The sequence below is a fragment of the Hyperolius riggenbachi genome, chromosome 8 (genome assembly GCF_040937935.1).
Source record: "Hyperolius riggenbachi isolate aHypRig1 chromosome 8, aHypRig1.pri, whole genome shotgun sequence".
Classification (NCBI taxonomy): domain Eukaryota; kingdom Metazoa; phylum Chordata; class Amphibia; order Anura; family Hyperoliidae; genus Hyperolius; species Hyperolius riggenbachi.
The window spans coordinates 277,789,038-277,805,848 of NC_090653.1; the positions used below are offsets into that span (position 1 = coordinate 277,789,038).

At 47.6% G+C, this 16,811-nt stretch overlaps 1 protein-coding gene across 3 annotated transcripts in view; it reads right to left on the reverse strand.

Moving 5' to 3' along the window:
- Window positions 1-16,811, reverse strand: part of CCDC180 (coiled-coil domain containing 180) — a 159,136-nt gene that overhangs the window by 89,347 nt on the left and 52,978 nt on the right. For all 3 annotated transcript variants that reach the window (XM_068248980.1, XM_068248978.1, XM_068248979.1), the window contains exons 12-16: window positions 12,915-13,003; window positions 12,711-12,833; window positions 10,238-10,411; window positions 3,654-3,769; window positions 2,075-2,201 (exon numbers count right to left, since the gene is read on the reverse strand). In XM_068248980.1, the coding sequence (XP_068105081.1) occupies window positions 2,075-2,201; window positions 3,654-3,769; window positions 10,238-10,411; window positions 12,711-12,833; window positions 12,915-13,003 (629 nt within the window). The remainder of the gene's footprint in view (window positions 1-2,074; window positions 2,202-3,653; window positions 3,770-10,237; window positions 10,412-12,710; window positions 12,834-12,914; window positions 13,004-16,811) is intronic.

Consider the following 16,811-nt stretch of genomic DNA (forward strand, 5'->3'; position numbering starts at 1 on the left):
TAAAACCACACTGGTCCTTTCTATCCTGGTTCATTTTCCTTCATATTAACAATTTAAAATTAGTAATATATCAATTTAAAGGATGGGAATAAAGAGTCAAACACATTTTTTAGTAGAAAAATATACATATTTACATAGAAAGAGGGACAAAGTTCTGAAAGAGGGACAAATGAGGAGGAAACAGGGACAGGGCTCCCAAAGAGGGACAGTCACTCCAAAAGAGGGACAGTTGGGAGCTATGCTTATGTAAACAAACATCCCTCTGCAATGGGAAAAGGTATTAAAAAACATTAATTGCAGAGTTACACTTTTGATAACACAGTCAAGTAAGTGCATGGGTCTCACAAGTGCATGGGTCTCACAAGTGCATGGGTCTCACAAGTGCATGAGTCTCACAAGTGCATGGGTATCACAAGTGCATGGGTCTCACAAGTGCATGGGTCTCACAAGTGCATGAGTCTCACAAGTGCATGGGTCTCACAAGTGCATGGGTGTCACAAGTGCATGGGTCTCACAAGTGCATGGGTATCACAAGTGCATGGGTCTCTCAAGAGCATGGGTCTCACAATGCATAGGTATCACAAGTGCATGGGCATCACTGTGGTGACACTTAGGAAAGTTTCAGGCTGCATAGCTGCGCTGTGATGATCGCATCGTAGTGTAACGCTAAAAATAGCCTTTGAGGATTACTGCATCAATGCGCGGTAACCTCCCTCCTGGCTGCAGGCCAAGCAAGAAGACAGCCTCTCTAGCGCTCACTTCCTGTGACCAAAATTTGAATTGTGTGGAATTTTTTTGAAAAAATACGCTTCCGCGCATGCACGCCATAACACGAATGCTGAAAAATGTCTAAAAAAGCTGTGTCGCCTTAGATGTTGCCATGAATGTGCTGTTACGTTAAATCGGGCACTTCCGGCGGATTGCATTGCGCCAGGTATGAAATGCTGTATAGGAAAATTGAAAAAAAACTATTTAGAGTCAAATTATGGTAAAGCACGCAAGCTCCAGGCCTGTCTTTCCACTCCTGGCTTAAAGAATACCTGAACTGACCATGAACCGGGGATCCAGCCAGTGGTGTAGCAATTGGGGATGCAGAGGGGCCCTTGGGCCAGAGGGGACCTCCTTCACCCATCTAATTAGCTTTTTATTGGGGTTATGCTGATAATGTACACCTCTATATGTGAATTTAATACCATAATCCTTATCAAGCTATTTTCTTATTCTGATCACATCTCTCTGACACTGCAGCTGCCCTTGGTAGGTTTTGGGACTCCATATCAATAGAGTGCGCAGGGCCCTATGTAAAACTCACACTGGGGCTCCAAGCTCCCTAGTTATGCCACTGGATCCAGCATTAGGACACGGGGACCCTGAGGAGAATGGGAAGGCTTTATAGGACCCAGAGCATCCCCTCTCCTTAGGTGAGTATCTGTTTTTTTAATTTAATTTCTACTTCAGACCCCCTTTCTCAGGTGAAAATAAACGAATGAGATAAACAATTGTATCTATCCTCCTTTGCCTAAAATTACCTTTTTTCAGATTGAGGGGTGGAGGTGGAGACAGGTACTGGCTGCACTTCTTTCCTGGAGGGGGGGCAGGAGTCAGATACTGGCCACAGCTCTTGTCTGACGGGGGTAACTGGGATGAACTTAACTTCTGGCAGCGAAAACTTTAGAACCAGCCCTGGCTGCACAGCTAGTTGAGGAGAGCCCTGATAACCTGGCCATACAGAAACCATCTGCTTCATCCATAGTTGCCATGCCCGCCAGTGTGGAAAGGAAGTAATGCTCCTCCAGGATATTTCGTGAAGAAGCATGTGACTGACTAGATCATGTGACTGATTTACAAGTGTCTTTATGGCTGGATGCCATCATGTGACCCTGTCTCACTTCAGATTCTTGTGCAGGCTACAAGCTAAACGTGAGACATGTTTACATGATCATGACCAGCCAATCAGAGGCTTACTCCATCACCTGATCAGACTTTGTGGATCATCATTTATTACAATAGATCAGCTTTACTCCCTTTTAGGACACATTTCTACAGTGAGGACTTTGCTGGGTGACTGTCTTACCTTTCCATAGACTTCTTCAACGTGGAAGAACTTGCTGACAGACGAGCTGTAGGCCAGTAACTCGCTCAGCACCATTCCAGGATAGGTTTCCACCACAGTCACTTGATCTTTATGGCATTTCCTATACCTGTTCATAGACAGAGTCAGTCACAACCTTTACACACTATCCAGCAGCCATGCCATTGGGACGATAGAGGAATGGTAAAGTGCAGTATCTGAATATTGATTGACTGGGTTAGTGAACAGATCTACAAAGATGAATCCACATGTGCCTCTGTTAAAATACATGCTGAGGCTTGCAGTTCAACAAGAGTTATATCTACAAGTTTTGGTTGGTCTATTCACCATTTATACTCACTCAACCATAACCTTGGGGAAAAATAATGGAGAACATAGTTATACTGTTATACTTATTGCTAGGAGGAATACTTATGTTGAATGTTATAGAGGGGTATAGAACATTCTAGTTATTTATTACCAGGGGGAAGGCAAGGGCAGGCCATAGGTCATGGCTATGCATGTTAAGGGAAGGAGGAGGTCTTGTTTGTACTAATTATGGGGGGAGGGGGACATGGATGTACATGTTATGTTTGGGGGAGGGACATGGCTAAAAACTTTATGTTTGAGGGAGGAACATGGCTGTACATGTTATGTTTGGGGGAGGGACATAGCTGTACTTGTGTTGTGCAGGGGAGGGACATGGCTATACATGCTATGTTCGGGGGAGGGACATGGCTGACAACGTTATGTTCGGGGGAGGAACATGGCTGTACGCATTATGTTTGGGGGAAGGACATGACTATACATGTTATGTTCAGGGGTGGGTCATAGCAGTACTTGTTATATTCAGGGGAGGGACATGGCTGTACATGTTATGCTCAGTGGAGGGTTATAGCTGTACTTGTTATGTTCAGGGGAGGGACATGGCTGTGCCCGTTATTCTCTGGGGCGGGACATGGCTAAATGGAGAAGAAAAGATATGGCTTGAACATAACATGCTGCTGTTGAGAATGCAGTCTTAAAAATGAATGGCACATGAATGGCACAATGGCATACACAGGAACACATATACAGGAGTGGATAAACCAAATTGGCATACAATAGACAAGTCAGACAGGCAATAATCAAACCAGGCAATCAGAAAATCAGGAATACAGAGACAGTAGGCAAGAGAATAGTCGGCCTAGCAAGGGTCAATACCAAGAGTTCAGAGTACAAGGATCAAGAAGCACAAGAAAAATGGGCAGAGTCACAAACACTACAAGAGTTCCAGAATGATCTAGCAATGTGCTGCTAGGAAGTTCACCCTTATTGCAGCACATTGATCAGGTGATCGTCCAGAATCTCCTCATAGTGCCATCTGCTGGTGAGCCAGGGAGTTGCACAACTCCCAGCAAGACAAGAGCCATCTGCTGGTGGACAGAAGAAGTCCGTACCAAAGTTCACCAGTGCTGTTACCAGCAGGATAACAAAGGCATAGAGACTGACACTAAATGGTGAACAGGGCATCACTGAAGAAATGTGCCTATTTTTCAGGCAAGAATCATCATTTCAGATATGCGTATCAACAGAGACTCACCCTGCTTGGATATCCTGTAGACAGGCCAGGGCTTTCTCCAGGAGGGCACGCAGCTGCTCCACAGTGTTCCCCTGCCGCAGACTGTCCAGAATAATGTCCAAACTGGCTTCCTTTGCCTGTGAATGGAATGATAATAAATATATCTAATGAATACGTTTACACCCGTAATACTCCCCCTCTACACATACAGAAATACCGGTAACTTCAAAACACCACAAATAAGGGTTTATAATGCAATCAGTGTAAGGTAATAAAACATAACCTGTCCAAAAGGACAGGCGAGTAAAATCTCACAATTGGGCTATGCTTAATGATATTATAGTGATGTATTGTGAGATTTTACTTGCTTGTCCTTTTGTATTTCATACTTGATGTATTAAAGGTTACATTTTATTACCTTACACCAGTGGTTCCCAACCTTTTCCAGGTCGTTACACATCACGACAAACATTCAGATATCCGTGACACGTCACATCATGCCAAACATTCAGATATACATGACACGTCCCGTATGATAGAAAAGATTCAGTAACAATCTGCTGATGCTGCAGGCACAATGAGGGGCTCAGTAACAATCTGCTGATGCTGCAGGCACAATGAGGGGCTCAGTAACAATCTGATGATGCTGCAGGCACAATGAGGGGCTCAGTAACAATGTGCTGATGCTGCAGGCACAATGAGGGGCTCAGTAACAATCTGCTGATGCAGCAGGCACAATGAGGGGCTCAGTAACAATCTGCTGATGCTGCAGGCACAGTGAGGGGCTCAGTAACAATCTGCTGATGCTGCAGGCACAATGAGGGGCTCAGTAACAATCTGCTGATGCAGCAGGCACAATGAGGGGCTCAGTAACAATCTGATGATGCTGCAGGCACAATGAGGGGCTCAGTAACAATCTGCTGATGCAGCAGGCACAATGAGGGGCTCAGTAACAATCTGATGATGCTGCAGGCACAATGAGGGGCTCAGTAACAATCTGCTGATGCAGCAGGCACAATGAGGGGCTCAGTAACAATCTGATGATGCTGCAGGCACAATGAGGGGCTCAGTAACAATCTGATGATGCTGCAGGCACAATGAGGGGCTCAGTAACAATCTGATGATGCTGCAGGCACAATGAGGGGCTCAGTAACAATCTGCTGATGCTGCAGGCACAATGAGGGGCTCAGTGACAATCTGCTGATGCTGCAGGCACAATGAGGGGCTCAGTAACAATCTGCTGATGCTGCAGGCACAATGAGGGGCTCAGTAACAATCTGCTGATGCTGCAGGCACAATGAGGGGCTCAGTAACAATCTGCTGATGCTGCAGGCACAATGAGGGGCTCAGTGACAATCTGCTGATGCTGCAGACACACTGAGGGGCTCAGTAACAATCTGATGATGCAGCAGGCACAATGAGGGGCTCAGTAACAATCTGCTGATGCTGCAGGCACAATGAGGGTCTCAGTAACAATCTGCTGATGCTGCAGGCACAATGAGGGGCTCAGTAACAATCTGCTGATGCAGCAGGCACAATGAGGGGCTCAGTAACAATCTGATGATGCTGCAGGCACAATGAGGGGCTCAGTAACAATCTGATGATGCTGCAGGCACAATGAGGGGCTCAGTAACAATCTGCTGATGCTGCAGGCACAATGAGGGGCTCAGTAACAATCTGCTGATGCTGCAGGCACAATGAGGGGCTCAGTAACAATCTGCTGATGCTGCAGGCACAATGAGGGGCTCAGTAACAATCTACTGATCCTGCAGGCACAATGAGGGGCTCAGTAACAATCTTCTGATGCTGCAGGCACAGTGAGGGGCTCAGAAAATCTGCTGATGCTGCAGGCACAATGAGGGGCTCAGTAACAATCTGCTGATGCTGCAGGCACACTGAGGGGCTCAGTAACAATCTGCTGATGCAGCAGGCACAATGAGGGGCTCAGTAACAATCTGCTGATGCCGCAGGCACAATGAGGGGCTCAGTAAAAATCTGCTGATGCTGCAGGCACAATGAGGGGCTCAGTAACAATCTGCTGATGCTGCAGGCACAATGAGGGTTTCAGTAACAATCTGCTGATGCTGCAGGCACAATGAGGGGCTCAGTAACAATCTGCTGATGCTGCAGGCACACTGAGGGGCTCAGTAACAATCTGCTGATGTAGCAGGCACAATGAGGGGCTCAGTAACAATCTGCTGATGCCGCAGGCACAATGAGGGGCTCAGTAACAATCTGCTGATGCTGCAGGCACAATGAGGGGCTCAGTAACAATCTGCTGATGCTGCAGGCACACTGAGGGGCTCAGTAACAATCTGCTGATGCAGCAGGCACAATGAGGGGCTCAGTATCAATCTGCTGATGCCGCAGGCACAATGAGGGGCTCAGTAACAATCTGCTGATGCTGCAGGCACAATGAGGGGCTCAGTAACAATCTGATGATGCTGCAGGCACAATGAGGGGCTCAGTAACAATCTGATGATGCAGCAGGCACAATGAGGGGCTCAGTAACAATCTGCTGATGCTGCAGGCACAATGAGGGGCTCAGTAACAATCTGCTGATGCAGCAGGCACAATGAGGGGCTCAGTAACAATCTGCTGATGCTGCAGGCACAATGAGGGTCTCAGTAACAATCTGCTGATGCTGCAGGCACAATGAGGGGCTCAGTAACAATCTGCTGATGCTGCAGGCACACTGAGGGGCTCAGTAACAATCTGCTGATGCAGCAGGCACAATGAGGGGCTCAGTAACAATCTGCTGATGCCGCAGGCACAATGAGGGGCTCAGTAACAATCTGCTGATGCTGCAGGCACAAGGAGGGGCTCAGTAACAATCTGATGATGCCGCAGGCACAATGAGGGGCTCAGTAACAATCTGATGATGCCGCAGGCACAATGAGGGGCTCAGTAACAATCTGCTGATGCTGCAGGCACAATGAGGGGCTCAGTAACAATCTGCTGATGCAGCAGGCACAATGAGGGGCTCAGTAACAATCTGATGATGCTGCAGGCACAATGAGGGGCTCAGTAACAATCTGCTGATGCTGCAGGCACAATGAGGGGCTCAGTAACAATCTGCTGATGCTGCAGGCACACTGAGGGGCTCAGTAACAATCTGCTGATGCAGCAGGCACAATGAGGGGCTCAGTAACAATCTGCTGATGCCGCAGGCACAATGAGGGGCTCAGTAACAATCTTCTGATGCTGCAGGCACAATGAGGGGCTCAGTAACAATCTGATGATGCTGCAGGCACAATGAGGGGCTCAGTAACAATCTGATGATGCTGCAGGCACATTGAGGGGCTCAGTAACAATCTGCTGATGCTGCAGGCACAATGAGGGGCTCAGTAACAATCTGCTGATGCAGTAGGCACAATGAAGGGCTCAGTAACAATCTGATGATGCTGCAGGCACAATGAGGGGCTCAGTAACAATCTGCTGATGCTGCAGGCACAATGAGGGGCTCAGTAACAATCTTCTGATGCTGCAGGCACAATGAGGGGCTCAGTAACAATCTGATGATGCTGCAGGCACAATGAGGGGCTCAGTAACAATCTGCTGATGCTGCAGGCACAAAGAGGGGCTCAGTAACAATCTACTGATGCTGCAGGCACAATGAGGGGCTCAGTAACAATCTTCTGATGCTGCAGGCACAGTGAGGGGCTCAGAAAATCTGCTGATGCTGCAGGCACAATGAGGGGCTCAGTAACAATCTGCTGATGCTGCAGGCACAATGAGGGGCTCAGTAACAATCTGATGATGCTGCAGGCACAATGAGGGGCTCAGTAACAATCTGCTGATGCTGCAGGCACAATGAGGGGCTCAGTAACAATCTGCTGATGCTGCAGGCACACTGAGGGGCTCAGTAACAATCTGCTGATGCAGCAGGCACAATGAGGGGCTCAGTAACAATCTGCTGATGCCGCAGGCACAATGAGGGGCTCAGTAACAATCTTCTGATGCTGCAGGCACAAGGAGGGGCTCAGTAACAATCTGCTGATGCTGCAGGCACAATGAGGGGCTCAGTAACAATCTGATGATGCTGCAGGCACAGTGAGGGGCTCAGAAAATCTGCTGATGCTGCAGGCACAATGAGGGGCTCAGTAACAATCTGCTGATGCTGCAGGCACAATGAAGGGCTCAGTAACAATCTGATGATGCTGCAGGCACAATGAGGGGCTCAGTAACAATATGCTGATGCTGCAGGCACAATGAGGGGCTCAGTAACAATCTGCTGATGCTGCAGGCACACTGAGGGGCTCAGTAACAATCTGCTGATGCAGCAGGCACAATGAGGGGCTCAGTAACAATCTGCTGATGCCGCAGGCACAATGAGGGGCTCAGTAACAATCTTCTGATGCTGCAGGCACAAGGAGGGGCTCAGTAACAATCTGCTGATGCTGCAGGCACAATGAGGGGCTCAGTAACAATCTGATGATGCTGCAGGCACAGTGAGGGGCTCAGAAAATCTGCTGATGCTGCAGGCACAATGAGGGGCTCAGTAACAATCTGCTGATGCTGCAGGCACAATGAGGGGCTCAGTAACAATCTGCTGATGCTGCAGGCACAATGAAGGGCTCAGTAACAATCTGATGATGCTGCAGGCACACTGAGGGGCTCAGTAACAATCTGCTGATGCTGCAGGCACAATGAGGGGCTCAGTAACAATCTGCTGATGCTGCAGGCACACTGAGGGGCTCAGTAACAATCTGCTGATGCAGCAGGCACAATGAGGGGCTCAGTAACAATCTGCTGATGCCGCAGGCACAATGAGGGGCTCAGTAACAATCTTCTGATGCTGCAGGCACAAGGAGGGGCTCAGTAACAATCTGCTGATGCTGCAGGCACAATGAGGGGCTCAGTAACAATCTGATGATGCTGCAGGCACAATGAGGGGTGCTCAGGTGTATAGTGGCCCCAGTATATGTAGCCAGGTGTATAGTGGCCCCAGTATATGCAGCCAGGTGTATAGTGGCCCCAGCATATGCAGCCAGGTGTATAGTGGCCCCAGTACATGCAGCCAGGTGTATAGTGGCCCCAGTACATGCAGCCAGGTGTATAGTGGCCCCAGTACATGCAGCCAGGTGTATAGTGGCCCCAGTACATGCAGCCAGGTGTATAGTGGCCCCAGTACATGCAGCCAGGTGTATAGTGGCCCCAGTACATGCAGCCAGGTGTATAGTGGCCCCAGTACATGCAGCCAGGTGTATAGTGGCCCCAGTATATGCAGCCAGGTGTATAGTGGCCCCCAGCTGGAGCGGAGCAGCGCAGCAGAGAGGAGCATTGGGTAGAGCAGCGGGGAAGGGCGGACGTTTCCCCCCCACTTCCCTCACCTTGGGGCTCCTCTCCCTGGCTCTCCCCTCCATAACATTGCGGCGGCGGTGGCTGGCAGCGGCGGCGGTGGGCGGGACTTACCTCCTCCAGTGTTTCGGCGAGTGGACGCTGTGCCTATGCGTGCAGCTAGTCTGGTCTAGTGAAGACCAGACTAGCTGCAAGCACGCACGCACGCACAGCGTCCACTCGCCGGTACACTGGAGGAGGTAAGTCCCGCCCACCGCTGCCGCTGCCAGCCACCGCCGCCGCAATGTTATGGAGGGGAGAGCCCAGACGAGCAGGGGGAGCAGAGAGCGGCGACACATAGCTGGTGCTGCCGCGACACATAAATGTGTCGCGGCACACCGGTTGGGAACCTCTTGCCTTACACCATAAACCCTCATTTGTGGTGTTTTTGTGACTGTAATCGACAGGTGAGTGGAGATTATTTCAGCTTTATTGCACGAAAAAAAAAAAACATGACGACAACACATTTCACTGGTCTGTCCTGCTTCTTCAGGCCAATAATAGAAGGATGCCAAACGGATAGGGTATGTCGGGCTTAAAGAGGAACTGTCGCGGAAATCTTAAAATTTAAAACACATACAAATAAGAAGTACATTTCTCCCAGAATAAAATGAGTCATAAATTACCTTTTTCCTATGTTGCTGTCACTTACAGCAGGTAGTAGAAATGTGACATTACCGACAGATTTTGGGTTAGTCCATCTCTTCATGGGGGATTCTCAGCATGGCCTTTATTCTTTATAAATACATTCACTGAAAATGATTAATACAAAGATGCTGGCTAGCCTCCCAGCTCGCTGCACACTATTTTGGCAGTTGGACGGAGCAACTGCCATTCACTAAGTGCTTTTTAAAATAAAGCAAACCCTGACAACCCCCCTATGAGAAGATGGGCTAGTCTAAAATCTGTCGTAATGTCAGATTTCTACTACCTACTGACAAGTGACAGCAACATAGGAGAAAAGTCATTTATGGCTCATTTTACTCTGGAAGAAAGTGTTTAAGATTTTCGCGACAGTTCCTCTTCAAGCACTGTTTTCAATGTTTCACCCCCTACATGAAGCATCCGCACTGTCGCTGGCTGACATGAATGCCGACCTTCGGTTGAATCGTACAGCAGCGGAATTTGAATTATACAGCAGCATTCACAGTGCAGAGCCCCCAGCAGGTGGGGCTAACGGCAGTTACTGCTTGGTAACGTGGGTGTGAACTAGTCCTGAACCTTGGAAATAAACCTACATAAAGACACACGCGGCTCATGCTTACCTGGTTGTCTGCTTCATGCTTCTTGCGGCAGCGGTCTAGATCCTTCTGCAGGCTCTTCTCCTGCAGGGAGAGTCCGATTTCCAGCACATCCCAGAGATGAGCCGCTTTTTTGGCATATCTGAATAATTTGTTGGCATGCGTCTCCATTTGGTTTGATGCTGTCTTCAGCGCATCCTGATAATTGAAGCAGACAAATCAATTAACGAAGGTCATTACTCTTATCTGTGATCTTTGCTGTATACACAGCTGTGGGTTGTATAGACCTCTGTCCACTGACACTAAAAGCCTCGTACATACGCCTGACTTCAAGAGAACCCGAGGTGGGTTTGAAGAATATTATCTGCATACAGAGGCTGGATCTGCCTATACAGCCCAGCCTCTGTTGCTATCCCAAACCCCCCTAAGGTCCCCCTGCACTCTGCAATCCCTCATAAATCACAGCCACGCTGCTGACAAACAGCTTGTCAGAGCTGGCTGTGTTTATCTCTATAGTGTCAGTCTGCTGCTCTCCCCGCCTCCTGCAGAACTCCGGTCCCCGCCTGCATCCCTTTCCTCCCTGCTGATTGGAGGGAAGGGACGGGGGCAGGGACCGGAGCTATGCAGGAGGCGGGGGAGCAGCTGAGACTGACACTACAGATGTAAACACAGCCTCACAGCACGGCTGTGATTTATGAGGGATTGCAGAGTGCAGGGGGACCTTAGTGGGGTTTGGGATAGCAACAGAGGCTGAGCTGTATAGGCAGATCCAGCCTCTGTATGCAGATAACATTCTTTAAACACACCTCGGGTTCTCTTTAAAGAGAAACTCCGACCAAGAATTGAACTTTATCCCAATCAGTAGCTGATACCCCCTTTTACATGAGAAATCTATTCCTTTTCACAAACAGACCATCAGGGGGCGCTGTATGACTGATATTGTGGTGAAACCCCTCCCACAAAGAAATTCTGAGTACGTACTCTTGGCAGTTTCCTGTCTGTGAACCCTGTTGCATTGTGGGAAATAGTTGTTTACAGCTGTTTCCAACTGCCAAAACAGCAAGCAGCAGCTACATCACTTGGAAGCAGTAAAAATGTCACCATGTGATAAATGTCAGAATATAAATCAGGGATTTAAAATATTTTACAATGGGCAAACACTGACTAAATCATGTATACATAATTATTGTAAAAATGAAGCACTTTTTTTAATACATTATATTCACTGGAGTTCCTCTTTAAGTTGGCTGAGGCGGCCAATTACGACCGCCTCAGCCGATAATCAAGCCTGTGTACAGCAGCCGGCGACCACCGACTCCCCAACCTGCGAGTGATCCGCCGGGAAGGTCTACTCAACCCCAGTGATGCTGAGGCCATTGTTGGCGCAGTTCCCCCGCCCACCACATGACATCACGCACTGCTCATCATCCCTCCGTCGTCCTCCCAGCCCCTGTCACGCGTTTGTGCAGCCCGGCCCAGCGATGTTCATGGGTACATTTAGTTGCTGCTTCCAGTTTGGGTGTCATAAGGGCAATTTATCAAAAACAGTGCGAGGAAAACTGGAAAAACGACAGCAAAAAAGTAGAGCAGATACAGGATCCAGAGGCTTCCTACTTCTTAGGTAAGTATGTGGTTTTTAACCCAAGGTTCGCCTTGGGTACCCTTTAACCTCTTGAGCCCCAGAGGTTTATACCCCCCTAGTGGCCAGGCTATTTTTTACAATACGGCACTTCACCACTTTAATGGTTTATTGCTCGGTCATACAACTTAGCACCCAAATGAATTTCACCTCCTTTTCTTGTCACTAATAGAGCTTTCTTTTTTAGGTATTTGATTGCTGCTGCTATTTTTAGTTTTTTTTATTAATCAAAAAAGCCCTTTATTTTGTAGAAAAAAAAAATAATACAGATAAGTTAATTGGCTTACCCCTAAATTGGCCCTAGACTAAAATATGCTACACAATACATAGACATATGGCTAGGGGAGCTATTAGATTGTGAGTCCCTCTGAGGGACAGTTATGTTACAAGACTATATTCTGTACAGCACTGCGTAAGATGTCAGCGCTATATAAATACTTAAATATAGGATTTTTTAAAAAACAGCCTGCCAGTTCCGATCACTGGCTGGCAGGCTGATCGCTGGCATCCCCTACATGCAGTGAAGGGAGCTCGTGCTTATGCAAGCTCCTGCCAAATCCCGTTGCTCGCAAGATGACGCATATATGCTTTGCGGAGGCACGAGAGAACTGCTGTCCCGCCGCCATTCTGCGTTAGGCGGTCCTGAAGGGGTTAAAATAAATTAATATGGCCGTCTCCATATCCCTCTCAATTCAGTTGTCTTTTAATGATGTGCCAGTAGGTTGAAGAGACCTGACAAGGTAGCTGGAGGGCAGAGGAAACCTTCCTGGGGAACTAAGTTTCACCTCTTCCCCCACATTGGCGGATTTTTGTGGGAGCGCCCAGAATTCACGTTTTCTATAGAACAGATAAACATACTGAGAAGATCTGTCGTTCCTTGTCATATCTTATTTGGAATTGTTGGAGAACTGGTGAGAGCTCCTTGGCCATGATAGCTTCTGCTTCCTCTTTCCTGCAGACGTCCAGAGTCACCAGCTGTGCCTGGGAATAAGACATGAGTCAGGACACAGCTCTACTGATTATAGGAAAACATCTAAACAGCAATAACACAGGAAGACTTACTTTACACGCATCCGCCTCCGCCACAAACCTCTGGACAGCGTCCTTCTGGAGAACGTCAAGTCCATCTAAGAACCCCGTGTATATAGAGTCTTCAGAGAGGAGACAAGACAAATAACATTTATATCAGTGTTCTCCCCAGGCTCTTTTATCCGGGTGCTCCACCCGGCTAGTTTTGGTGAGCACCCGGCTGTTATCTGCTCAGCTTCTCCTCTGCTGTAGTAGAGAAGTAGAAAAGCGCCAGTCCTGCATTCTCTCATCTCGCCTCACCCGGCTACTTTTTCATGCCACCCAGCTGGAAAAAATACTGGGGAGAACACTCAGGGGCGGAACTAGAAATCGCTGGGCCCCCTGCAAAAATTTGGATGCGGCCCCCCCATAGGTGCCAAATGATCATAATGGGGCAGCGTTTCACTATAAAATAATTGTAATGGGGCAGCGTTTCACTATAAAATAATCATAAAACACCAATGCTTCACCATAAAATAATCGTAACATGTGCAGCATTTCACCAGCAATGAATCGTAAAGTGGGCAGCATTTTACCAGAAAATAATTGTAATGTGTGCAGCATTTCACTAGAAAATAATAGTAAAATGGCCCACATTTCACCAGAAAATATTCGTAAAAGTGAGCAGCATTTCACCAGAAAATAATCATAATGTGGGCAGCATTTCACCATAAAATAATCATAATCAAAAAGTGGGCTGCATTTCACCAGAAAATATTCGTAAAGTGGGCAGCATTTCACCAGACAATAATGGTAAAGTGGGCAGCCTTTCACCAGAAAATAATTGTAAAGTGGACAGCTTTTCACCAGAAAATAATTGTAAAGTGGGCAGCATATCACTAGAAAATAATTGTAAAGTGGGCTGCATTTCACCAGAAAATAATCATACAGTGGGCAGCATTTCACCATAAAATAATCGGACAGTGGGCAGCATTTCACCAGAAAATAATCGTAAAGCAGCATTTCACCAGAAAATAATCGTAAAGTGGGCAGCATTTAACCAGAAAATAATCGTAAAGTGGACAGATTTTCACCAGAAAATAATTGTAAAGTGGGCAGCATATCACTAGAAAATAATTGTAAAGTGGGCAGCATTTCACCAGAAAATAATCATACAGTGGGCAGCATTTCACCAGAAAATAATCATACAGTGGGCAGCATTTCGCCAGAAAATAATCGGACAGTGGGCAGCATTTCACCAGAAAATAATGCACCTGCAAAAAAAAAAATAATAATTTACTCACCTAGCAGAAGTTTACTCTCCAGGCCGGCCTCTGGCACCCCCGGCGATCCTCCTGCAGCAAATCTCCTGTGCTGACAGGAATAGCAGGGCTATGGGAAATGGCGCCCGAAGCCCTGTACTAGACACACAAATAGTCTCCAGTGCAGGGCTTCGGACGCCATCTTCATGTAGCCCTGCTCTGCCTCCCAGAAGACTCCCGCAGGCTAAGGTGAGCGGTGGGTTGCTGGGAAAGAACTGGCGTCTATTAGACGCCACAGCCAGTTCAACACCTATAGTTACGCCCCTGAGAACACTGTATATTGCACTTTTTTCCTTGCGGACTCATAGCACCAGAGCTGCAGCATTTAGGGCGCACTCTACAGTGTCAGGGAGTCTAGCCCAAAGACTCCTTACTGAATAGGTGCTGGCTTACTGAACAAGAACAGTTGAGATTCGAACCCTGGCCTCCTGTGTCAGAGCCCTTAACCATTACACTATCCAGCTACTACTACAACACAAACATAAAAAAGCAATTTACAGCAAACTCTCCATCTTAAATAAAATGATCACAAGAACTCCCAAGCATGCCGAAGACAATGGCCTCAATTCACTAAGCTTATCTCCTGTCTTTAACAACTCTTCTAAGCTGTTTCTACAGTTAGCACCATGGTGATAAATGTAAAAACAGCTCAGAAGAGTAATTAAAGACAGGAGATAAGCTTAGTGAATTGAGGCCAATATCTGCCTCTATATCAGTTAGTGTCTTCCTGAAACACACAATAGTTGAAATCACAGGCGAAACTATAAATCATGGGGCTCCAATGTTCACACCCTTTCCTTTGCCTCCCCTGGTGACCCTCGAAGCCTGGGGCCCCAACTTGCAAGGGTCATTTAACAAGTGTGGCCATTGTAATCTACTGTACATACCCATAACAAGTGTAACTCTCCACAATAACACCTGATCTGAAGGATGGACCCCTTTATTAGAGGGAGTGAAGGAGTAGTTGGCTCCCCCTTACAGTTCTGCAGTCACAGTGACTGCACCCCTGTAGTTAAGCCACTGCCTGCACATACTGTATGACTTCATGGGAGCAAAAGGTCACTCTCTTAATGTATTTCTTCCAGAGAAAGCTCTTCGCAAAATGGGGCCTGCGCAAACATGACATATGGACCCCCTGGCCTGCAGCCCCCTCTCCCACCATTAGGTGGCCCCTTTGTCCATCTCCCCCCCCCCCCCCCCCCAGATAGTATTAGGTTTCCTGCTGGGGCCCTAGAGGCAGCTGACGGGCCCCCCTGGTCTCCCATAAAGTGACCAGTGTTTCCCTGGGGCTGCTTCAGAGTACTTGCAGCAGAGCAAACTGTCCGGCCAGCACACTTCTGCATCAGTCTGTATCCTTCCATCTTCATCCCTACGGGCGCCTCTACTCTGCATTTAAGTACTCAAGTAACCTGCTGATGGATCATGGTGGAGAGGCGCCGGCAAGGATTAACACATGACATAGGGTACCTGAGATTGCAGCATACTGTGGCTTGCAAAAGTATTCGGCCCCCTTGAAGTTTTATACATTTTGTCACATTACTGCCACAAACATGAATCAATTTTATTGGAATTCCACGTGAAAGACCAATACAAAGTGGTGTACACGTGAGAAGTGGAACGAAACTCTCACATGATTGCAAACATTTTTTACAAATCAATAACTGTAAAGTGGGGTGTGCGTAATTATTCAGCCCCCCATAGACATTGCCTGATGAGTGATAATGACTAGAATGCACCTGTGTGTAATCTAACGTCAGTACAAATACAGCTGCTCTGTGACGGCCTCAGAGGTTGTGTAAGAGAATATCGGGAGCAATAACATCATGAAGTCCAAAGAACACACCAGACAGGTCAGGGATAAAGTTATTGAGAAATTTAAAGGTACAAAAAGCTACAAAAAGATTTCCAAAGCCTTGAACATCCCACAAAGCACTGTTCAAGTGATCATTCAGAAATGGAAGGAGTTTGGCACAACTGTAAACCTACCAAGACAAGGCCGTCCACCTAAACTCGCAGGTCGAACAAGGAGAGCACTGATCAGAAATGCAGTCAAGAGGCCCATAGTGACTCTGAACGAGCTGCAGAGATCTACAGCTCAGGTGGGAGACTCTGTCCATAGGACAACTATTAGTCATGCACTGTACAAAATTGACCTTTATGGAAGAGTGGCAAGAAGAAAGCCATTAAGAAGTCCTGCTTGCAGTTTGCCACAAGCCATGTGGGGGACGCAGCAAACATGTGGAAGAAGGTGCTCGGGTCAGATGAGACCAAAACTGAACTTTTTGGCCAAAATGCAAAACGCTTTGTGTGGCGGAAAACTAATACTGCACATCACTCTGAACACACCACCCCCACTGTCAAATATGGTGGTGGCAGCATCATGCTCTGGGGGCGCTTCTCTTCAGCAGGGACAGGGAAGCTGGTCAGAGTTGATGGGAAGATGGATGGAGCCAATTACAGGGCAATCGCGGAAGAGAACCTCTTGGAGTCTGCAAAAGACTTGAGACTGGGGCGGAGGTTCACCTTCCAGCAGGACAACAACCTTAAACATAAAGCCAGGGCAGCAATGGAATGGTTTAAAACAAAACATATCCATGTGTTAGAATGGCCCAGTCAAAGTCCAGATCTA